This window comes from Entelurus aequoreus, linkage group LG09, assembly GCF_033978785.1.
Source record: "Entelurus aequoreus isolate RoL-2023_Sb linkage group LG09, RoL_Eaeq_v1.1, whole genome shotgun sequence".
Taxonomy (NCBI): Eukaryota; Metazoa; Chordata; class Actinopteri; order Syngnathiformes; family Syngnathidae; genus Entelurus; species Entelurus aequoreus.
In genome coordinates, this window is record NC_084739.1 from 68,494,007 (window position 1) to 68,520,826 (window position 26,820).

Here is a 26,820-nt window from a genome sequence, read left to right on the forward strand (position 1 = left end):
GACTTGGCTGAGGGGGAGCATGTAGATGGAGAACAGGATGGGACCCAGTATTGAGCCCTGGGGGACCCCACAGGTGAGGTTGACACAGCGGGAGGAATGGTTTGCTATGTTCACAGAGAAGGTTCTGTTGTTGAGGTATGACGTAAACCAGGACAGGGCTGTGTTGGTGATGCCGACCCCATGTTGGAGGCGGTCCAGGAGATCAGTATGGTCTATAGTATCGAACGCTGCACTGAGGTCCAGGAGAACCAGTGCAGCACATTTCCCAGAGTCAGTGATGAGGAGAAGGTCGTTTAATACCTTCAAGAGGGCGGACTCAGTGCTGTGGCCGGCCCTAAATCCGGACTGAAATTTTTCCAGTATGTTGTTGTGTTGGAGATAGGGCTGCAGCTGACTGAGGATGGCCTTTTCTAACAGTTTAGACAGAAATGGTAATTTTGAGATGGGTCTGTAGTTGCTGGGGTGAGTGGGATCTAGGTTGGCTTTCTTAAGAAGGGGTTGGACTACTGCTTCTTTTAGGCATGATGGGACTATACCTGTGGCCAGGGAACAGTTGATGATGGACAGGATGTGGGGACCTACTGCATCAAAAACCTCCTTAAGGAGGAGGGCAGGGACGGGGTCCTGAGGGGATGTGGCGGGTCTCAAGGCGGCGGCCATCTTAGAGAGGGATGAAAGGGAGATGGGGCTGAACATGGAGAAAGTGGATGAGCAACTCAGAGTACGAGCTAAGTCCCGGGTGGGAGGTGGGATGTTACTTCTGATGGTGTTTACTTTATCTGAGAAAAACAACAGAAACTCTTCACACTTTGTAGGGGATGCATCCTGGATAACAGTGGTGGGGGGGGACACCACAGAATTGATGGTTTTGAATAGAATTCTGGAGTTTGGAGCATTCGCAATGAGACTGGCAAAGAACTTGTCTCTCTCAGCTTTAACCACCCGGTGGTAGCTCTTCTGTCTGTCCCTCAGTATCTCAAGAGAGACCTGCAGACCATCTTTCTTCCACCTCCGCTCCGCCTGTCTCCATGCTCTCCTCTCTGCTCTGGTGGTCTCATTGAGCCAAGCCATGGTCTTGGGTTTGGGCTTTTTCAACTTGAGAGGGGCAATAGAGTCCAGAACAGAAAGGCAGGTGGAGTTGAACACGGACGTAAGCTCCTCTGGGTCTGATGACAGCATCTCACCTGCCCTGATGTTTTGGGCGGCAGCAAAAGCAGAGGAAAACTTAGCAGGTGTCTGGGCGTTGATAAACCGTGAGAGGCGTGCAGGACATTGGGTGTTAGTGGAGGGAGGAGACAGGGAGGTTTGAAACACCACAGCATAATGGTCACAGTCTGTGTGGGCTGACATTGTTTCCATATTGCTGACAGGGAGATTGACAGAGAGGACAAGATCTAGGGTGTGACCTTTTTTATGGGTTGGGACGGAAACGTGTTGGGTGAGACCAAAAGAGTCTATCAGGTCCATAAATTCACATTCAAAGCCCCGTGTGGGATTATCAACGTGGATGTTGAAATCTCCCAAGATCAACACTCTATCATGGCTGGGGATTATTTTACTGAGGAGGTCTGAGAATTGAGTTATAAAATTCTTGCTCTCCTTGAAAAACTTGCTGTCCGTTGGGCGGTAGATGGTCAGAACCAGGAAGGTGTCAGACAAGCCCACTTTCACCAGTAGAGCTTCAAAACTGGAGTGTGTGAGGCAGTTTAACACAGAGCAGCTGTAATTGTCCTTGTACATGAAGGCCACGCCCCCTCCCGTCTTTCCGTGTCTCGGGTTGCCGAGGTAACTCCAGCCAGGTGGGCACAGTTCATTTAGAGTGGAATAATCCCCGGGGATTTGCCATGTTTCCGTGATCGCGAAGAATTCCAGTTGTTGTTTGGAAATAAACTCACACAGGACGGATGTTTTCTCCTTCACCGATCTGGCATTGAGCAGACCGACTTTCACGGCGACTTCACTCGCCGCAGAGGTAGGTGTTTTTGCCGGTAAACAGTGAGCTCGGGGCTGGGTGGGAGACACGAGATGGGTCGCTATTTGAGAAAGTTTGTTTTTCACCGCTCTGCCCGCGCGATGTCCTCGGCGTCTACCTCCGCCTCTCCGGTGAGTCCGTCGGTTTATAAAATTGACGTTACTCCAAGGTCCGAAGGGAATAACGAAGTCGTTTGGCAATACTTTTTTCAGTGGTGTTTGTTTCTGCTCGCAGCAAACAAAGTTTTCCTCCATTGAGGCACGAATGTCAAAAAGCGCTCTCCGATCATATCTGTAAATGATCCGGTTTGATCGCAAGATACTTTGGTACAACAATACAAATAGATAAACATGAAATGCCATGAATTGGGGTGAGTGGCTGGCTGCAATCGGGCGTAGCGCCGCCATCTTCTTTCCCGGCCAGTGTATTATTAAACATGTATTACTAAGTGCCCCCACATTCCTCTTGGTACCAACATGTATTACTAAACGCCCTCCTCTTTGTACCAACATGTATTACTAAATGTCCCCACATTCCTCTTGGTACCAACATGTATTACTAAATGCCCCCACACTCTTCTTGGTACCAACATGTATTACTAAATGTACCCACACTCCTCTTGGTACCAACATGTATTACTAAATGCCCCCACACTCCTCTTGGTACCAACATGTATTACTAAACGCCCTCCTCTTGGTACCAACATGTATTACTAAATGCCCCCACATTCCTCTTGGTACCAACATGTATTACTAAATGCCCCCACACTCCTGTTGGTACCAACATGTATTACTAAATGGCCCCACACTCCTATTGGTACCAACATGTATTACTAAATGCCCTCACACTCCTCTTGGTACCAACATGTATTACTAAATGTACCCACACTCCTCTTGGTACCAACATGTATTACTAAATGTCCCCACAGTCCTCTTGGTACCAACATGTATTACTAAATGCCCCCAGACTCCTCTTGGTACCAACATGTATTACTAAATGCCCCCACACTCCTCTTGGTACCAACATGTATTACTAAATGCCCCCACATTCCTCTTGGTACCAACATGTATTACTAAATGTCCCCACACTCCTGTTGGTACCAACATGTATTACTAAATGTCCCCACACTCCTCTTGGTACCAACATGTATTACTAAATGCCCCCACATTCCTCTTGGTACCAAAATGTATTACTAAATGCCCCCACACTCCTCTTGGTACCAACATGTATTACTAAATGAACCCAAATTCCTCTTGGTACCAACATGTATTACTAAATGCCCCCACACTCCTGTTGGTACCAACATGTATTACTAAGTGCCCCCACATTCCTCTTGGTACCAACATGTATTACTAAACGCCCTCCTCTTGGTACCAACATGTATTACTAAATGCCCTCACACTCCTCTTGGTACCAACATGTATTACTAAATGTACCCACACTCCTCTTGGTACCAACATGTATTACTAAATGCCCCCACACTCCTCTTGGTACCAACATGTATTACTAAATGTCCCCACACTCCTCTTGGTACCAACATGTATTACTAAATGCCCTCCTCTTGGTACCAACATGTATTACTAAATGCCCTCACACTCCTCTTGGTACCAAGATGTATTACTAAATGTCCCCACACTCCTCTTGGTACTAACATGTATTACTAAATGCCCCCACACTCCTCTTGGTACCAACATGTATTACTAAATGCCCCCACGCTCCTCTTGGTACCAACATGTATTACTAAATGTCCCCACACTCCTCTTAGTACCAACATGTATTACTAAATGCCCCCACAGTCCTCGTGGTACCAACATGTATTACTAAATGCCCCCACATTCCTCTTGGTACCAACATGTATTACTAAACGCCCTCCTCTTGGTACCAACATGTATTACTAAATGCCCTCACACTCCTCTTGGTACCAACATGTATTACTAAATGTCCCCACACTCCTCTTGGTACCAACATGTATTACTAAATGTCCCCACACTCCTCTTGGTACCAACATGTATTACTAAATGTCCCCACACTCCTCTTGGTACCAACATGTATTACTAAACGCCCTCCTCTTGGTACCAACATGTATTACTAAATGCCCTCACACTCCTCTTGGTACCAACATGTATTACTAAATGTACCCACACTCCTCTTGGTACCAACATGTATTACTAAATGCCCCCACACTCCTCTTGGTACCAACATGTATTACTAAATGTCCCCACACTCCTCTTGGTACCAACATGTATTACTAAACGCCCTCCTCTTTGTACCAACATGTATTACTAAATGTCCCCACATTCCTCTTGGTACCAACATGTATTACTAAATGCCCCCACACTCTTCTTGGTACCAACATGTATTACTAAATGTACCCACACTCCTCTTGGTACCAACATGTATTACTAAATGCCCCCACACTCCTCTTGGTACCAACATGTATTACTAAACGCCCTCCTCTTGGTACCAACATGTATTACTAAATGCCCCCACATTCCTCTTGGTACCAACATGTATTACTAAATGCCCCCACACTCCTGTTGGTACCAACATGTATTACTAAATGGCCCCACACTCCTATTGGTACCAACATGTATTACTAAATGCCCTCACACTCCTCTTGGTACCAACATGTATTACTAAATGTACCCACACTCCTCTTGGTACCAACATGTATTACTAAATGTCCCCACAGTCCTCTTGGTACCAACATGTATTACTAAATGCCCCCACACTCCTCTTGGTACCAACATGTATTACTAAATGCCCCCACACTCCTCTTGGTACCAACATGTATTACTAAATGCCCCCACATTCCTCTTGGTACCAACATGTATTACTAAATGTCCCCACACTCCTGTTGGTACCAACATGTATTACTAAATGTCCCCACACTCCTCTTGGTACCAACATGTATTACTAAATGCCCCCACATTCCTCTTGGTACCAAAATGTATTACTAAATGCCCCCACACTCCTCTTGGTACCAACATGTATTACTAAATGAACCCAAATTCCTCTTGGTACCAACATGTATTACTAAATGCCCCCACACTCCTGTTGGTACCAACATGTATTACTAAGTGCCCCCACATTCCTCTTGGTACCAACATGCATTACTAAACGCCCTCCTCTTGGTACCAACATGTATTACTAAATGCCCTCACACTCCTCTTGGTACCAACATGTATTACTAAATGTACCCACACTCCTCTTGGTACCAACATGTATTACTAAATGCCCCCACACTCCTCTTGGTACCAACATGTATTACTAAATGTCCCCACACTCCTCTTGGTACCAACATGTATTACTAAATGCCCTCCTCTTGGTACCAACATGTATTACTAAATGCCCTCACACTCCTCTTGGTACCAAGATGTATTACTAAATGTCCCCACACTCCTCTTGGTACTAACATGTATTACTAAATGCCCCCACACTCCTCTTGGTACCAACATGTATTACTAAATGCCCCCACGCTCCTCTTGGTACCAACATGTATTACTAAATGTCCCCACACTCCTCTTAGTACCAACATGTATTACTAAATGCCCCCACAGTCCTCGTGGTACCAACATGTATTACTAAATGCCCCCACATTCCTCTTGGTACCAACATGTATTACTAAACGCCCTCCTCTTGGTACCAACATGTATTACTAAATGCCCTCACACTCCTCTTGGTACCAACATGTATTACTAAATGTCCCCACACTCCTCTTGGTACCAACATGTATTACTAAATGTCCCCACACTCCTCTTGGTACCAACATGTATTACTAAATGTCCCCACACTCCTCTTGGTACCAACATGTATTACTAAACGCCCTCCTCTTGGTACCAACATGTATTACTAAATGCCCTCACACTCCTCTTGGTACCAACATGTATTACTAAATGTACCCACACTCCTCTTGGTACCAACATGTATTACTAAATGCCCCCACACTCCTCTTGGTACCAACATGTATTACTAAATGTCCCCACACTCCTCTTGGTACCAACATGTATTACTAAATGCCCTCCTCTTGGTACCAACATGTATTACTAAATGCCCTCACACTCCTCTTGGTACCAAGATGTATTACTAAATGTCCCCACACTCCTCTTGGTACTAACATGTATTACTAAATGCCCCCACACTCCTCTTGGTACCAACATGTATTACTAAATGCCCCCACGCTCTTCTTGGTACCAACATGTATTACTAAATGTCTTCACACTCCTCTTAGTACCAACATGTATTACAAAATGCCCCCACAGTCCTCTTGGTACCAACATGTATTACTAAATGCCCCCACAGTCCTCTTGGTACCAACATGTATTACTAAACGCCCTCCTCTTGGTACCAACATGTACTACTAAATGCCCTCACACTCCTCTTGGTACCAACATGTATTACTAAATGTCCCCACACTCCTCTTGGTACCAACATGTATTACTAAATGTCCCCACACTCCTCTTGGTACCAACATGTATTACTAAATGTCCCCACACTCCTCTTGGTACCAACATGTATTACTAAATGCCCCCACACTCCTCTTGGTACCAACATTTATTACTAAATGCCCCCACACTCCTCTTGGTACCAACATGTATTACTAAATGTCCCCACACCCCTCTTGGTACCAACATGTATTACTAAATGCCCCCACACTCCTCTTGGTACCAACATGTATTACTAAACGCCCTCCTCTTGGTACCAACATGTATTACTAAATGTCCCCACACCCCTCTTGGTACCAACATGTATTACTAAATGCCCCCACATTCCTCTTGGTACCAACATGTATTACTAAATTCCCCCACACTCCTGTTGGTACCAACATGTATTACTAAGTGCCCCCACATTCCTCTTGGTACCAACATGTATTACTAAACGCCCTCCTCTTTGTACCAACATGTATTACTAAATGTCCCCACATTCCTCTTGGTACCAACATGTATTACTAAATGCCCCCACACTCTTCTTGGTACCAACATGTATTACTAAATGTACCCACACTCCTCTTGGTACCAAAATGTATTACTAAATGCCCCCACACTCCTCTTGGTACCAACATGTATTACTAAACGCCCTCCTCTTGGTACCAACATGTATTACTAAATGCCCCCACATTCCTCTTGGTACCAACATGTATTACTAAATGCCCCCACACTCCTGTTGGTACCAACATGTATTACTAAATGGCCCCACACTCCTATTGGTACCAACATGTATTACTAAATGCCCTCACACTCCTCTTGGTACCAACATGTATTACTAAATGTACCCACACTCCTCTTGGTACCAACATGTATTACTAAATGTCCCCACAGTCCTCTTGGTACCAACATGTATTACTAAATGCCCCCACACTCCTCTTGGTACCAACATGTATTACTAAATGCCCCCACACTCCTCTTGGTACCAACATGTATTACTAAATGCCCCCACATTCCTCTTGGTACCAACATGTATTACTAAATGTCCCCACACTCCTGTTGGTACCAACATGTATTACTAAATGTCCCCACACTCCTCTTGGTACCAACATGTATTACTAAATGCCCCCACATTCCTCTTGGTACCAAAATGTATTACTAAATGCCCCCACACTCCTCTTGGTACCAACATGTATTACTAAATGAACCCAAATTCCTCTTGGTACCAACATGTATTACTAAATGCCCCCACACTCCTGTTGGTACCAACATGTATTACTAAGTGCCCCCACATTCCTCTTGGTACCAACATGTATTACTAAACGCCCTCCTCTTGGTACCAACATGTATTACTAAATGCCCTCACACTCCTCTTGGTACCAACATGTATTACTAAATGTACCCACACTCCTCTTGGTACCAACATGTATTACTAAATGCCCCCACACTCCTCTTGGTACCAACATGTATTACTAAATGTCCCCACACTCCTCTTGGTACCAACATGTATTACTAAATGCCCTCCTCTTGGTACCAACATGTATTACTAAATGCCCTCACACTCCTCTTGGTACCAAGATGTATTACTAAATGTCCCCACACTCCTCTTGGTACTAACATGTATTACTAAATGCCCCCACACTCCTCTTGGTACCAACATGTATTACTAAATGCCCCCACGCTCCTCTTGGTACCAACATGTATTACTAAATGTCCCCACACTCCTCTTAGTACCAACATGTATTACTAAATGCCCCCACAGTCCTCGTGGTACCAACATGTATTACTAAATGCCCCCACATTCCTCTTGGTACCAACATGTATTACTAAACGCCCTCCTCTTGGTACCAACATGTATTACTAAATGCCCTCACACTCCTCTTGGTACCAACATGTATTACTAAATGTCCCCACACTCCTCTTGGTACCAACATGTATTACTAAATGTCCCCACACTCCTCTTGGTACCAACATGTATTACTAAATGTCCCCACACTCCTCTTGGTACCAACATGTATTACTAAACGCCCTCCTCTTGGTACCAACATGTATTACTAAATGCCCTCACACTCCTCTTGGTACCAACATGTATTACTAAATGTACCCACACTCCTCTTGGTACCAACATGTATTACTAAATGCCCCCACACTCCTCTTGGTACCAACATGTATTACTAAATGTCCCCACACTCCTCTTGGTACCAACATGTATTACTAAATGCCCTCCTCTTGGTACCAACATGTATTACTAAATGCCCTCACACTCCTCTTGGTACCAAGATGTATTACTAAATTTCCCCACACTCCTCTTGGTACTAACATGTATTACTAAATGCCCCCACACTCCTCTTGGTACCAACATGTATTACTAAATGCCCCCACGCTCCTCTTGGTACCAACATGTATTACTAAATGTCCCCACACTCCTCTTAGTACCAACATGTATTACTAAATGCCCCCACAGTCCTCTTGGTACCAACATGTATTACTAAATGCCCCCACATTCCTCTTGGTACCAACATGTATTACTAAACGCCCTCCTCTTGGTACCAACATGTACTACTAAATGCCCTCACACTCCTCTTGGTACCAACATGTATTACTAAATGTCCCCACACTCCTCTTGGTACCAACATGTATTACTAAATGTCCCCACACTCCTCTTGGTACCAACATGTATTACTAAATGTCCCCACACTCCTCTTGGTACCAACATGTATTACTAAACGCCCTCCTCTTGGTACCAACATGTATTACTAAATGCCCCCACACTCCTCTTGGTACCAACATGTATTACTAAATGTCTCCACAGTCCTCTTGGTACCAACATGTATTACTAAATGCCCCCACACTCTTCTTGGTACCAACATGTATTACTAAATGCCCCCACACTCCTCTTGGTACCAACATGTATTACTAAATGTCCCCACAGTCCTCTTGGTACCAACATGTATTACTAAATGCCCCCACACTCCTCTTGGTACCAACATGTATTACTAAATGCCCTCAAACTCCTCTTGGTACCAACATGTATTACTAAATGTCCCCACAGTCCTCTTGGTACCAACATGTATTACTAAATGCCCCCACATTCCTCTTGGTACCAAAATGTATTACTAAATGCCCCCACACTCCTCTTGGTACCAACATGTATTACTAAATGCCCCCACATTCCTCTTGGTACCAACATGTATTACTAAATGCCCCCACACTCCTGTTGGTACCAACATGTATTACTAAATGTCCCCACACTCCTCTTGGTACCAACATGTATTACTAAATGCCCCCACACTCCTGTTGGTACCAACATGTATTACTAAATGTCCCCACACTCCTCTTGGTACCAACATGTATTACTAAATGCCCCCACACTCCTCTTGGTACCAACATGTATTACTAAATGCCCCCACACTCCTCTTGGTACCAACATGTATTACTAAGTGCCCCCATATTTCTCTTGGTACCAACATGTATTACTAAACACCCTCCTCTTTGTACCAACATGTATTACTAAATGTCCCCACAGTCCTCTTGGTACCAACATGTATTACTAAATGTCCCCACACTCTTCTTGGTACCAACATGTATTACTAAATGTACCCACACTCCTCTTTGTACCAACATGTATTACTAAATGTCTCCACACTCCTCTTGGTACCAACATGTATTACTAAATGTCCCCACACTCTTGGTACCAACATGTATTACTAAATGTCCCCACACTCCTCTTGGTACCAACATGTATTACTAAATGCCCCCACACTCCTCTTGGTACCAACATGTATTACTAAACGCCCTCCTCTTGGTACCAACATGTATTACTAAATGCCCCCACACTCCTCTTGGTACCAACATGTATTACTAAATGTCCCCACAGTCCTCTTGGTACCAACATGTATTACTAAATGCCCCCACACTCCTCTTGGTACCAACATGTATTACTAAACGCCCTCCTCTTGGTACCAACATGTATTACTAAATGTCCCTACACTCTTTTTGGTACCAACATGTATTACTAAATGTCCCCACACTCCTCTTGGTACCAACATGTATTACTAAATGTCCCCACAGTCCTCTTGGTACCAACAAGAATTACTAAATGCCCCCACACTCCTCTTGGTACCAACATGTATTACTAAACGCCCTCCTCTTGGTACCAACATGTATTACTAAATGTCCCTACACTCTTTTTGGTACCAACATGTATTACTAAAGGTCCCCACACTCCTCTTGGTACCAACATGTATTACTAAATGCCCCCACACTCCTGTTGGTACCAACATGTATTACTAAATGTCCCCACACTCCTCTTGGTACCAACATGTATTACTAAATGCCCCCACACTCCTCACGCTGAAGGAGGTCCAGCTGCAGAGAGACCCGGGCTGCAGGAACTCCTCGTACCCCGAGTCAGGCAACGGGAAGAGCCGAAGACAAAGCATGCTGTTTTAGACTTAGTTATGTATTACTAAATGCCCCCACACTCCTCTTGGTACCAACATGTATTACTAAATGCCCTCACACTCCTCTTGGTACCAACATGTATTACTAAATGTCCCCACAGTCCTCTTGGTACCAACATGTATTACTAAATGTCCCCACACTCCTCTTGGTACCAACATGTATTACTAAATGTCCCCACACTCCTCTTGGTACCAACATGTATTACTAAATGTCCCCACACTCCTCTTGGTACCAACATGTATTACTAAATGTCCCCACACTCCTCTTGGTACCAACATGTATTACTAAATGCCCCCACATTCCTCTTGGTACCAAAATGTATTACTAAATGCCCCCACACTCCTGTTGGTACCAACATGTATTACTAAATGTCCCCACACTCCTCTTGGTACCAACATGTATTACTAAATGCCCCCACACTCCTCACGCTGAAGGAGGTCCAGCTGCAGAGAGACCCGGGCTGCAGGAACTCCTCGTACCCCGAGTCAGGCAACGGGAAGAGCCGAAGACAAAGCATGCTGTTTTAGACTTAGTTATGTATTACTAAATGCCCTCACACCCCTCTTGGTACCAACATGTATTACTAAATGTCCCCACACCCCTCTTGGTACCAACATGTATTACTAAATGCCCTCACACCCCTCTTGGTACCAACATGTATTACTAAATGTCCCCACACCCCTCTTGGTACCAACATGTATTACTAAATGCCCTCACACCCCTCTTGGTACCAACATGTATTACTAAATGTCCCCACACTCCTCTTGGTACAAACATGTACTTGTACAGGTCCTTTATTGGTGGCGGTGTAGCGCTCAACTCTAGTCTGAGGAAAAAATAAAATAAAATGTATAATTGATGTCAAATTGGAACATTGCTGTTCTAAATGTGACAGAACAGTTGTTAGCTGCACGTATTTATAGCCTCTCCAGTACGTGTGGTACAGCAACGTTGCTTATTATTATTTGCCGGCTGCTGCACATTACTGGCAAACACAGTGAGCGCCTGACTACAAAAAAACAAACAATGAGGAGGAGGAGGAGGAGGACATCATTTTAAGACCCATTTCATCCCCCAGCTTTTTATCAGCGTTGAGAAAATTAAAAAACAAAAATGGCCTTTGCCATACAAATCTGAATAAGACAAAATGTGCTATACAAATAAAGTAGATTGTATTGAATTGGAAAATAAATATTCCACTGTTTAGGAGCAGAGTGTCATCATCATCATCACCATCATCATACGAGCACACTAATGTGGTGCCACTCCATTTCCAAGCTGGATTAGACGACCGTGGTGTTTCTAGATGCTGGTGGAAAAGGTGATTCGGGCGTGAGAACACGGACGGTCAATAATTGTCTGAATGACACGTCTTCTCTTGGAACATTTTCTCATCTCACTATGAACATTTACAAACTCAACCACTCCGAGGCAGTCGTTGAAAACTTGTCATTCAATTCTAATAAGACAATTACAACAATGGCGTCACACAAATATCATTGTGATATATTTTTACTCCCCCAACAACGTGTCGATTTGACAAACAAGCAAAACTTTTTATTTTCCAAATGGATAGGCCTAAATTGAAATGATGATTTTGAATATTTAATTACTATTGCATGTTGTATTTTATTGGATAAAGTGAACTAACATTTTTGCAAAAAAATATTTGAGCAGACAATGGTACTTCTATTTATTATTTTATATATTTGATTACAAATCTAAATACATTATTTGTTCATGTAAATAATTTTGATATTTTATTGAATAAAATGTTTATTTAAAATCATAAATGTCATTTGTTAATCTGATAATATGTTGTAGGTATGTTATTAAATAAAAACAATGACAAAATATTTAAATATATGTTCAAATATTTTGTTAAAATTGTGAATTTATATATTTTAGCAAACATTTGTATTTTCATAAAGGTATTGCATATTGTATTTTATTGGATAAAGTGAATTAACACTTAAAAGTTTAGCAAAAAAATATGTTATGAAAAATTGATACTTCTATTTATTATTTTAAATATTTGATAAAAAATCTAAATAAATAATTGTGATATTTTATTGAATAAAATAACACATTTTAGAAAAATCGTATTTTAAATATTTAATTAAAATCATAACTGTCCTTTGTTTATCTGATAAAATGTCATATGTTATTAAATAAAAATGATGACATTTTTACAAAATATTTAAGTATATGTTCAAATATTTTGTTAAAATTGTGAATGGATATATTTTAGAAAACATTTTTATTTTCATATAATTTACTTATTTCATGCACAAGTGTAAATTGAATTTGACATTTTAGCTCAACGTATTTCCATCAATCTATCCATTTTCTACCGCTTTTCCCTTAGGGGTCGCGGGGGTGGGGGGGGGGGGGGGCGCTGGAGCCTATCTCAGCTACAATTGGGCGGAAGGCGGGGTACACCCTGGACAAGACGCCACCTCATCGCAGGCTCAATGTATTTATGATTCTAAATATTTAATTACAAATGTAATGTAATTAACTTTATTCATTTATGCTATTGCATATTTTATTTTATTGGATAAAGTGAATCAACATTTAAAATGTTTGCAAAAAAATATTTAAGGCAAAATTGGTACTTTTATTTATTATTTGAAATATTAGATTAAAAAATCTAAATAAATGATTTGTTCATAAAAATAATTTTGATATTTTATTAAATAAATTAATTTGAAATTTTAACTAAATCTAGTTATTTTAAATATTTAACTAAAATCATAAGAGTAATTTGTTTATCTGATAAAATTTCATAAGTTATTGAATACAAATATTATGACAATTTTACAGAATATTTAATACGTTCAAATATTTTGTTAAAATTGTGGTTTTATATATTTTAGCAAACTTTTTTATTTATATAATTTATTAATTTTAAATATTTAATAAAAAAACTAATAAATGTGATACGTCCAAATTATTTACAGTTTTTTTTAAATAAAGTTAATTATTACGACATTAACACAAATGATTAATTTAGATACTTTTTCTCATTTCATTGAATATGAATTAGTTATGTTTTCATGTTATCAAATGATATAATACTGACTTTTATACGTTCAAAATCTGCATGCTCTGAAAGTTTGAGCAAGAACTGCTGGATTAGAACGAAAAATAAGAATTATATTTAAAATAAAGAATAACAAAATCCAAAACATGCACAAAAAAAAATACTTAAAAAAAAAAGGAATAATGAAAAATAAATGTAAACATTTTAAATTAAGATTTGCTAAGTTTTGTCATGGACATCTGGGGTTCCATTTTTTAATAAATGACACGTCATGCATTGTGCTGACAAGAAATAAAGGACATGGCATGTATGGACAAAAGTCATGGGACACACCTGTACCTGGATGAGTTTGGTGTGGAAGAAGCTAACGTGCAGACACCAACATCTAACAGGAAGTAGCACGGGGACTGATGGGAACTCCACCTTTCCTTCTATTGTCAGTATCCAGGGTGCGTCCCAATACTTTTGTCCTTGCAGTCCACTTGCTTCAAATCAAGACACAAAAACGGCGAGCCAACAGAAGGAAATAAGAAGAGGAAGCATGTCAGTGCGACCTGAAGACGGAAGCATGCGACAAGAAGAAGAAGAGCATGCTCAAACTTCTACTGTACCATGGCTGCTCAGTCAAGTACTGCATCAGCGGCTCCACGCCTGGCCACAGTTATTACGTGTGGGCAGGGAGGGAGCATGACCGGGAGAAAAGAGAGGCACGCACACAAACACACAAACAAACACACACACACACACACACACACACACACACACACACACACACACACACACACACACACACACACACACACACACACACACACACACAGCAGTTGGAGTCACACTGTGCATTCTTGTTAATGTTTGCTGACTTCCTCTTATGCTTATGAAGCGTTCAACACATAATAAATACACACTTTTTCACTACAGAATTATGGCTGGCTGCAGTTTGACCCTGGAACCGATTATTCTTACTTCTAATGGAACATATTGTTTGGAAATATGAGCAAGTCAGAGGTGGTGTGAAGCCACAGCTCATTTGCATATTCAGTGAAGCTGGCATTAATGTAAGAAGTGATAACAGGAAGTAACATGGACGTAAGAAGTGATAACAGGAAGTGGCATGGATGTAAGAAGTGATAACAGGAAGTGACAGGAAGTGTAAGAAGTGATAACAGGAAGTGACAAGAAGTGTAAGAAGTGATAACAGGAAGTGTAAGTAGTGATAACAGGAAGTGACATGGATGTAAGAAGTGATAACAGGAAGTGGCATGGATGTAAGAAGTGATAACAGGAAGTGGCATGGATGTAAGAAGTGATAACAGGAAGTGACATGAATGTAAGAAGTGATAACAGGAAGTGACATGGATGTAAGAAGTGATAACGGGAAGTGACAGGAAGTGTAAGAAGTGATAACAGGAAGTGACAGAAAGTGTAAGAAGTGATAACAGGAAGTGTAAGTAGTGATAACAGGAAGTGACATGAATGTAAGAAGTGATAACAGGAAGTGGCATGGATGTAGGAAGTGATAACAGGAAGTGACATGAATGTATGAAGTGATAACAGGAAGTGACAGGAAGTGTAAGAAGTGATAACAGGAAGTGTAAGTAGTGATAACAGGAAGTGACATGGATGTAAGAAGTGATAACAGGAAGTGGCATGGATGTAGGAAGTGATAACAGGAAGTGACATGAATGTATGAAGTGATAACAGGAAGTGACAGGAAGTGTAAGAAGTGATAACAGGAAGTGTAAGTAGTGATAACAGGAAGTGACATGGATGTGAGAAGTGATAACAGGAAGTGGCATGGATGTAAGAAGTGATAACAGGAAGTGGCATGGATGTAAGAAGTGATAACAGGAAGTGACATGAATGTATGAAGTGATAACAGGAAGTGACAGGAAGTGTAAGAAGTGATAACAGGAAGTGTAAGTAGTGATAACAGGAAGTGACATGGATGTAAGAAGTGATAACAGGAAGTGGCATGGATGTAGGAAGTGATAACAGGAAGTGACATGAATGTATGAAGTGATAACAGGAAGTGACAGGAAGTGTAAGAAGTGATAACAGGAAGTGTAAGTAGTGATAACAGGAAGTGACATGGATGTAAGAAGTGATAACAGGAAGTGGCATGGATGTAAGAAGTGATAACAGGAAGTGACATGAATGTAAGAAGTGATAACAGGAAGTGACATGGATGTAAGAAGTGATAACAGGAAGTGACAGGAAGTGTAAGAAGTGATAACAGGAAGTGTAAGTAGTGATAACAGGAAGTGACATGGATGTAAGAAGTGATAACAGGAAGTGGCATGGATGTAGGAAGTGATAACAGGAAGTGACATGAATGTATGAAGTGATAACAGGAAGTGACAGGAAGTGTAAGTAGTGATAACAGGAAGTGACATGGATGTAAGAAGTGATAACAGGAAGTGGCATGGATGTAAGAAGTGATAACAGGAAGTGACATGAATGTAAGAAGTGATAACAGGAAGTGACATGGATGTAAGAAGTGATAACAGGAAGTGACAGGAAGTGATAACAGGAAGTGACAGGAAGTGATAACAGGAAGTGACAGGAAGTGTAAGAAGTGATAACAGGAAGTGTAAGTAGTGATAACAGGAAGTGACATGGATGTAAGAAGTGATAACAGGAAGTGGCATGGATGTAAGAAGTGATAACAGGAAGTGTAAGTAGTGATAACAGGAAGTGCACACACACGATTGCACTTATACAAACCCCGTTTCCATATGAGTTGGGAAATTGTGTTAAATGTAAATATGAACGGAATACAATGATTTGCAAATCCTTTTCAAGCCATATTCAGTTGAATGTGCTACAAAGACAACATATTTGATGTTCAAACCCATAAACTTTATTTTTGTTTGCAAATAATCAGTAACTTAGAATTTCATGGCTGCAACACGTGCCAAAGTAGTTGGGAAAGGGCATGTTCACCACTGTGTTACATGGCCTTTCCTTTTAACAACACTCAGTAAACGATTGGGAACTGAGGAAACTAATTGTTGAAGCTTTGAAAGTGGAATTCTTTCCCATTCTTGTTTTATGTAGAGCTTCAGTCGTTCAACAGTCCGGGGGTCTCCGCTGTCGTATTTTAGGCTTCATAATGCGCCACGCATTTTCCATGGGAGACAGGTCTGGACTGCAGGCGGGCCAGGAAAGTACCCGCACTCTTTTTTGTGTGAAACCGCGCTGTTGTAACACGTGCTGAATGTGGCTTGGCATTGTCTTGCTGAAATAAGCAGGGGCGTCCATGAAAAAGATGGCGCTTAGATGGCAGCATATGTTGTTCCAAAAGCTGTATGTACCTGTCAGCATGAATGGTGCCTTCACAGATGTGTAAGTTACCCATGCCTTGAGCACTAATACACCCCCATACCATCACACATGCTGGCTTTTACACTTTGCGTCGATAACAGTCTGGATGGTTCGCTTCCCCTTTGGTCCGGATGACACGATGTCGAATATTTCCAAAAACAATTTGAAATGCGGACTCGTCAGACCACAGAACACTTTTCCACTTTGCATGAGTCCATCTTAGATGATCTCGGGCCCAGAGAAGCCGGCGGCGTTTCTGGGTGTTGTTGATAAATGGCTTTCGCTTCGCATAGTAGAGTTTTAACTTGCACTTACAGATGTAGCGACCAAATGTATTTAGTGACAGCGGTTTTCTGAAGTGTTCCTGAGCCCATGTGGTGATATCCTTTAGAGATTGATGTCGGTTTTTGATACAGTGCCGTCTGAGGGATGGAAGGTCACGGTCATTCAATGTTGGTTTCCGGCCATGCTGCTTACGTGGAGTGATTTCTCCTGATTTTCTGAACCTTTTGATGATATTATGGACCGTAGATGTTGAAATCCCTAAATTTCTTGCAATTTCACTTTGAGAAACGTTGTTCTTAAACTGTTTGACTATTTGCTAAGGCAGTTGTGGACAAAGTGGTGTACCTCGCCCCATCCTTTCTTGTGAAAGACTGAGCATTTTTTGGGAAGCTGTTTTTATACCCAGTCATGGCACCCACCTGTTCCCAATTAGCCTGCACACCTGTGGGATGTTCCAAATAAGTGTTTGATGAGCATTCCTCAACTTTCTCACTCTTTTTTGCCACTTGTGCCAGCTTTTTTGAAACATGTTGCAGGCATCAAATTCTAAAGTTAATGATTATTTGCACACAAAAAAAAAAGTTTATCAGTTAGGACATCAAATATGTTGTCTTTGTAGCATATTCAACTTGAAAAGGATTTGCAAATCATTGTATTCCGTTTATATTTACATCTAACACCATTTCCCAACTCATATGGAAGCGGGGTTTGTACAAGGTGCTGCTGGTCAAGAACATTCAGTTGCCAAAAAAAGTGTGAGCAGATAGAAAAAGAGAAGAGTACATCACAGAAGAGAAGAGTACTGGACAGTGATGACATAAAGCTGAGTGTTCATCAACAATGAGTCGCGCTTATTTCACCCCCACTGCTGACTCAAAGGTGTGATGAGAAGAGCACAGCGTGGGTTTCTCTTTGTCTCACATTTCCTGCCATTTAATGGTCCACTTCCTGTGTGACCACAGCATGTAGTGTGTGATGTAGACGTGCTCTATGAGGACTGAAACTACATCCACTCTGTCAGCAACTACCTTGTAATAATAACACTCACTGTGTGTATTGATCTGATATCTTGGATCCTGTTCCCGTATCAGCGATATAAATTATATTACATTCAACTGCTGCACTTCTAACATGTGCGATACAAGCAGTCTTGCAGCGGGTTTACTTGTGTGCGATATCATGTCCGATACAAGCAGCTCTGCAGCGTGTTTACTCGTGTGATACAAGAGTCCTGCAGCGTGTTTACTTGTGTGTGATATCATGTGCGATACAAGCAGTCCTGCAGCGGGTTTACTTGTGTGCGATATCATGTCCGATACAAGCAGCCCTGCAGCGTGTTTACTCGTGTGATACAAGCAGTCCTGCAGCGTGTTTACTCGTGTGTGATATCATGTGCGGTACAAGCAGTCCTGCAGTGTGCTTACTTGTGTGTGATATAATGTGCGATACAAGCAGTCCTGCACCGGGTTTACTTGTGTGTGATATCATGTGCGATACAAGCAGTCCTGCAGCGTGTTTACTTGTGTGTGATATCATGTGTGATACAAGCAGTCCTGCAGCGTGTTTACTTGTGTGTGATATCATGTGCGGTACAAGCAGTCCTGCAGCGGGTTTACTAGTGTGCGATATCATGTGCGATACAAGCAGCCACGCACCGTGTTTACTTGTGTGTGATATCACGTGTGTTACAAGCTGCCCTGCAGAGTGTTTACTTGTGTGCGATATCATGTGTGTTACAAGCTGCCCCGCAGAGTGTTTACTTATGTGTCATATCATGTGGGATACATGCAGTCCTGCAGCGTGTTTACTTGTGTGTGATAGCATGTGCGATACAAGCAGTCCTGCAGCGTGTTTACTTGTGTGTGATATCATGTGCGATACAAGCAGTCCTGCAGCGTGTTTACTTGTGTGTGATATCATGTGCGATACAAGCAGTCCTGCAGCGTGTTTACTTGTGTGTGATATCATGTGCGATACAAGCAGTCCTGCAGCGTGTTTACTTGTGTGTGACATCATGTGCGATACAAGCAGTCCTGCAGTGTGTTTACTTGTGTGTGATATCATGTGCGATACAAGCAGTCCTGCAGCGGGTTTACTTGTGTGCGATATCATGTCCGATACAAGCAGCTCTGCAGCGTGTTTACTCGTGTGATACAAGCAGTCCTGCAGCGTGTTTACTTGTGTGTGATATCATGTGCGATACAAGCAGTCCTGCAGATGGTTTACTTGTGTGTGATATCATGTGCGATACAAGCAGTCCTGCAGCGGGTTTACTTGTGTGTGATATCATGTGCAATACAAGCAATCCTGCAGCGTGTTTACTTGTGTGTTATATCATTTGCGATACAATCAGTCCTGCAGCGGTTTTACTTGTGTGTGATATCATGTGCGATACAAGCAATCCTGCAGCTGGTTTACTTGTGTGATATCATGTGCGATACAAGCAATCCTGCAGCGTGTTTACTTGTGTGTGATATCATGTGCGGTACAAGCAGTCCTGCAGCGTGTTTACTTGTGTGTGATATCATGTGCGATACAAGCAGTCCTGCAGCGTGTTTACTTATGTGTCATATCATGTGTCATATCATGTGGGATACATGCAGTCCTGCAGCGTGTTTACTTGTGTGTGATATCATGTGCGATACAAGCAGTCCTGCAGCGTGTTTACTTGTGTGTGATATCATGTGCGATACAAGCAGTCCTGCAGCGTGTTTACTTGTGTGTGATATCATGTGCGATACAAGCAGTCCTGCAGCGTGTTTACTTATGTGTCATATCATGTGGGATACATGCAGTCCTGCAGCGTGTTTACTTGTGTGTGATATCATGTGCGATACAAGCATTCCTGCAGCGTGTTTACTTGTGTGTGATATCATGTGCGATACAAGCAATCCTGCAGTGTGTTTACTTGTGTGTGATATCATGTGCGATACAAGCAATCCTGCAGCGTGTTTACTTGTGTGTGATATCATGTGCGATACAAGCAATCCTGCAGTGTGTTTACTTGTGTGTGATATCATGTGCGATACAAGCAGTCCTGCAGCGGGTTTACTTGTGTGCGATATCATGTCCGATACAAGCAGCTCTGCAGCGTGTTTACTCGTGTGATACTAGCAGTCCTGCAGCGTGTTTACTTGTGTGTGATATCATGTGCGATACAAGCAGTCCTGCAGCGTGTTTACTTGTGTGTGATATCATGTGCGATACAAGCAGCCCTGCAGCGGGTTTACTTGTGTGTGATATCATGTGCGGTACAAGCAGTCCTGCAGCTGGTTTACTTGTGTGTGATATCATGTGCGATACAAGCAGTCCTGCAGCGTGTTTACTTGTGTGTGATATCATGTGCGATACAAGCAGTTCTGCAGCGTGTTTACTTGTGTGTGATATCATGTGCGATACAAGCAATCCTGCAGTGTGTTTACTTGTGTGTGATATCATGTGCGATACAAGCAGTCCTGCAGCGGGTTTACTTGTGTGCGATATCATGTCCAATACAAGCAGCTCTGCAGCGTGTTTACTCGTGTGATACAAGCAGTCCTGCAGCATGTTTACTTGTGTGTGATATCATGTGCGATACAAGCAGTCCTGCAGTGTGTTTACTTGTGTGTGATATCATGTGCGATACATGCAGTCCTGCAGCGGGTTTACTTGTGTGTGATATCATGTGCGATACAAGCAATCCTGCAGTGTGTTTACTTGTGTGTGATATCATGTGCGGTACAAGCAGCCCTGCAGCGGGTTTACTTGTGTGCGATATCATGTCCGATACAAGCAGCTCTGCAGCGTGTTTACTCGTGTGATACTAGCAGTCCTGCAGCGTGTTTACTTGTGTGTGATATCATGTGCGATACAAGCAGTCCTGCAGCGTGTTTACTTGTGTGTGATATCATGTGCGATACAAGCAGCCCTGCAGCGGGTTGACTTGTGTGTGATATCATGTGTGGTACAAGCAGTCCTGCAGCTGGTTTACTTGTGTGTGATATCATGTGCGATACAAGCAGTCCTGCAGCGTGTTTACTTGTGTGTGATATCATGTGCGATACAAGCAGTCCTGCAGCGTGTTTACTTGTGTGTGATATCATGTGCGATACAAGCAATCCTGCAGTGTGTTTACTTGTGTGTGATATCATGTGCGATACAAGCAGTCCTGCAGCGGGTTTACTTGTGTGCGATATCATGTCCGATACAAGCAGCTCTGCAGCGTGTTTACTCGTGTGATACAAGCAGTCCTGCAGCGTGTTTACTTGTGTGTGATATCATGTGCGATACACGCAGTCCTGCAGTGTGTTTACTTGTGTGTGATATCATGTGCGATACAAGCAGTCCTGCAGCGGGTTTACTTGTGTGTGATATCATGTGCGATACAAGCAATCCTGCAGTGTGTTTACTTGTGTGTGATATCATGTGTGATACAAGCAGTCCTGCAGCGTGTTTACTTGTGTGTGATATCATGTGCGGTACAAGCAGTCCTGCAGCGGGTTTACTAGTGTGCGATATCATGTGCAATACAAGCAGCCCAGCACCGTGTTTATTCGTGTGTGATATCATGTGTGTTACAAGCTGCCCTGCAGAGTGTTTACTTATGTGTCATATCATGCGCAATACATGCAGTCCTGCAGCGTGTTTACTTGTGTGTGATATCATGTGCGGTACAAGCAGTCCTGCAGCGGGTTTACTTGTGTGCGATATCATGTGCGATACAAGCAGCTCTGCAGCGTGTTTACTCGTGTGATACAAGCAGTCCTGCAGCGGGTTTACTTGTGTGTGATATCATGTGCGATACAAGCAATCCTGCAGTGTGTTTACTTGTGTGTGATATCATGTGCAATACAAGCAGTCCTGCAGCGTGTTTACTTGTGTGCGATATCATGTGCGATACAAGCAGTCCTGCAGCGTGTTTACTCGTGTGCGATATGTGCGATACAAGCAGCACTGCAGCGTGTTTATTGGTGTGTGATATAATGTGCGATACAAGCAGCCCTGCAGCGTGTTTACGTGTGTACGATATCATGTGCAATACAAGCAGCCCAGCAGCGTGTTTACTCGTGTGCGATATCATGTGCGATACAAGCAGCCATGCAGTGCGTTTACTTGTGTGTGATATCACAAGCAGCCCCGCAGCAAGTTTACTAGTGTGTGATTACATGTGCGATACAAGCAGTCCTGCAGTGTGTTTACCCGTGTGTGATATCATGTGCGATACAAGCAGCCCCGCTGCGTGTTTACTCGTGTGTAATATCATGTGCAATACAAGCAGCCCTGCAGCATGTTTACACGTGTGTGATATCATGTGTGATACAAGCAGCCCCGCAGCGTGTTTACTTCTGTGCGATATCATGTGTGATACAAGCAGCCCCGCAGCGTGTTTACTCGTGTGCGATATCATGTGCGATACAAGCAGCCCCGCAGCGTGTTTACGTGTGCGCGATATCATGTGCGATACAAGCAGTCCCGCAGCATGTTTGGTTGTGTGTGATATCATGTGCGATACAAGCAGCTTTGCAGCGTGTTTACTTGTGTGTGATATCACAAGCAGCCCCGCAGCAAGTTTACTAGTGTGTGATTACATGTGCGATACAAGCAATCCTGCAGTGTGTTTACTCGTGTGTGATATCATGTGCGATACAAGCAGCCCTGCTGCGTGTTTACTCGTGTGTGATATCATGTGCAATACAAGCAGCCCTGCAGCATGTTTACACGTGTGTGATATCATGTGTGATACAAGCAGCCCCGCAGCGTGTTTACTTATGTGCGATATCATGTGCGATACAAGCAGCCCTGCAGCGTGTTTACTCGTGTGTGATATAATGTGCGATACAAGCAGCCATGCAGCGTGTTTGTGTGTGTGCGATATAATGTGCAATACAAGCAGTCCTGCAGCATGTTTGCGTGTGTGCGATATCATGTGCGATACAATCAGTCCTGCAGCGTGTTTACTTGTGTGTGATATCATGTGCGATACAAGCAGTCCTGCAACATGTTTACTTGTGTGCAATATCATGTGCGATACAAGCAACCCTGCAGCGTGTTTACTCGTGTGCGATATCATGTGTGATACAAGCATCCCCGCAGTGTTTACTTGTGTGTGATATCATGTGCAATACAAGCAGCCCTGAATCGTGTATACTCGTGTGCGATATCATGTGCAATACAAGCAGTCCTGCAGCGTGTTTACTCGTGTGCGATATCATGTGCGATACACGCAGCCCTGCAGCGTGTTTACGTGTGCGTGACATAATGTGCGATACAAACAGTCCCGCAGCATGTTTGCTTGTGTGCGATATCATGTGCGATACAAGCACGTGTTTACTCCTGTGAGATTTAATGTGCGATCCAAGCAGCCCTGCAGCGTGTTTACTCGTAAGCGATACGACAAAATGCTAACAGCGGGTATGATTTGTGCTGATATCGTTGCGGTAAGTGAAAAAGTTGCATGGGCACAGTCCTGCTGAATGATTTGGGCGAGGTTGAGAAGAAGGAGCATGCAGGAATAAAGTTACAGCAAGAAGACAAATGGAGAGAGAAATGGCTGACGAAATAAAGTTTAGTGAAAAGATGGCAGCAATAAGCAGCAAAGCGTTGTTAGTGACTCACTCTGTCTGCACTGGTGCATGCTGGGTAAGATCGAGGCCTGCTGCTGTGTCTGCCACGGGGTGGGCAGCACACCCTACGCAGAGAGAAAACACAAAGCATGACAAACACACACACACACACTCCCACGTTTAACCCTTAGGCGCGCGCACACACACACACACACACACACACACACACACACACACACACACACACACACACACACACACACACACACACACGCACACACAACACCAGTGGTCCTGTAACTTCTTCATGCGTGACACTGGACATGACGCCAAACATCTCCTCTGTGAACGCATGAAGTCAGGCGTGCTGCCTTTTGTCCGCAGCACCACTCCACCTGTCAGGCGCACGGCGGACATGACAGCTGGCACAAGCTGAGGGAGAAATGTTTCATCCATCACGGGATGTGTGTGTGTGCGCCGACTTTTAATGACAACACACACGGATGTGACCTTAAAGGCCAGTAAATTAATTACTTGCAGGGATTGAAGCCATCAACACAACACTGTGGTCTGGCTCTTCATTCTCAATACCCTCATTTACAAGATATGTTTAAGCCACACCCACCAAATTTTCTAATACATTTCTATTTTTACATACATTAGCTGCACTGGAACATACTTTATAAATGTTTATTTACATACATTAATTGTTTCCAAACAGTGTCTGTAACAAGGCAGTAAAACGGCTGATAAAACAAAACAGAAGTCATCTTCATGGACCCAAGCTAGCTCTCCAATCACCTAAACAGACTCAATAACTCCACGGTGACTTTTTTGTGAATTTGTGAAACTGGAACAGTACACAAAGAATGCCATTATAAGGTAATAATACTAACACAGGCACTCGTAAACGTGTTAGCATATTCGCTAAAGTTAACAATGCTAGCTACATTACATCACGGTAGCACGTACAAATATGCATGGGAACACTCCTACAGACATCACAGACGGGACGCTTTAGTAAGTAAGAATTGTTTTAGTTATATTGTAAAACTTACAAACCATAGAGCACACGGGTATTCAAGCCACACCCGCCAAATTTTAGAATAAATTAATATTTTTACATACATTATCCGCACTGGAACATATATGGGTATGAAACTTTATAAATGTTAAATACCATACATTAATTGTTTCCAAACAGTGTCTGTAACAAGGCAGTAAAACGGCTGATAAAACAAAACAGAAGTCATCTTCATGGACCCAAGCTAGATCTCCAATCAGATAAACAGACTCAATAACTCCACGGTGACTTTTTTGTGAATTTGTGAAACTGAAACAATACAAAAAGAATGCCATTGTAAGTTAATAATAAAAACACAGACACCCATACACCTGTTAGCATATTCGCTAATGCTAACGACGCTGGCTACATTACATCACGATAGCACGTACAAATATGCATGAAAACACTCCTACAGACATCACACACGGGACGCTTTAGTAAGTAAGAATTGTTTTAGTTATATTGTAAAACTTACAAACCATAGAGCACACGGGTATTTAAGCCACACCCGCCAAATTTTAGAATAAATTAATATTTTTACATACATAAGCCACACTGGAACATATACCGGTATAAAAGACTTTATAAATGTTTATTTACATACATTAATTGTTTCCAAACAGTGTCTGTAACAAGGCAGTAAAACGGCTGATAAAACAAAACAGAAGTCATCTTCATGGACCCAAGCTAGCTCTCCAATCACCTAAACAGACTCAATAACTCCACGGTGACTTTTTTGTGAATTTGTGAAACTGGAACAGTACACAAAGAATGCCATTATAAGGTAATAATACTAACACAGGCACTCGTAAACGTGTTAGCATATTCGCTAAAGTTAACAACGCTAGCTACATTACATCACGGTAGCACGTACAAATATGCATGGGAACACTCCTACAGACATCACAGACGGGACGCTTTAGTAAGTAAGAATTGTTTTAGTTATATTGTAAAACTTACAAACCATAGAGCACACGGGTATTTAAGCCACACCCGCCAAATTTTAGAATAAATTAATATTTTTACATACATAAGCCACACTGGAACATATACCGGTATAAAAGACTTTATAAATGTTTATTTACATACATTAATTGTTTCCAAACAGTGTCTATAACTAGGCAGTAAAACGGCTGATAAAACAAAACAGAAGTAATCTTCATGGACCCAAGCTAGCTCTCCAATCAGCTAAACAGACTCAATAACTCCACGGTGACTTTTTTGTGAATTTGTGAAACTGGAACAGTACACAAAGAATGCCATTATAAGGTAATAATACTAACACAGCCACTCGTAAACGTGTTAGCATATTCGCTAATGCTAACAACGCTAGCTACATTACATCACGATAGCACGTACAAATATGCATGAAAACACTCCTACAGACATCACACACGGGACGCTTTAGTAAGTAAGAATTGTTTTAGTTATATTGTAAAACTTACAAACCATAGAGCACACGGGTATTCAAGCCACACCCGCCAAATTTTAGAATAAATTCATATTTTTACATACATTATCCGCACTGGAACATATACCGGTATAAAAGACTTTATAAATGTTTATTTACATACATTAATTGTTTCCAAACAGTGTCTATAACTAGGCAGTAAAACGGCTGATAAAACAAAACAGAAGTCATCTTCATGGACCCAAGCTAGCTCCCCAATCACCTAAACAGACTCAATAACTCC

The 26,820-nt window shown here is 42.3% G+C and overlaps 2 protein-coding genes across 7 annotated transcripts in view; both read right to left on the reverse strand.

Moving 5' to 3' along the window:
* Positions 1 to 26,820, reverse strand: part of LOC133657656 (glutamate receptor ionotropic, delta-1-like) — a 1,080,304-nt gene that overhangs the window by 294,070 nt on the left and 759,414 nt on the right. The gene's annotated exons all lie outside the window — the stretch shown is intronic.
* LOC133657655 (serine-rich coiled-coil domain-containing protein 2-like) overlaps positions 1 to 26,820 on the reverse strand; it is a 137,642-nt gene that overhangs the window by 6,781 nt on the left and 104,041 nt on the right. Inside the window, exon 11 of one of the 6 annotated variants that reach the window (XM_062059240.1) lies at positions 24,113 to 24,185. The exons of 4 other annotated variants lie outside the window; for them this stretch is intronic. In XM_062059240.1, the coding sequence (XP_061915224.1) occupies positions 24,113 to 24,185 (73 nt within the window). Of the gene's footprint in view, positions 1 to 23,975; positions 24,186 to 26,820 lie in introns of those variants that run through there. One more of the 6 variants, XM_062059241.1, reaches the window with a different exon arrangement.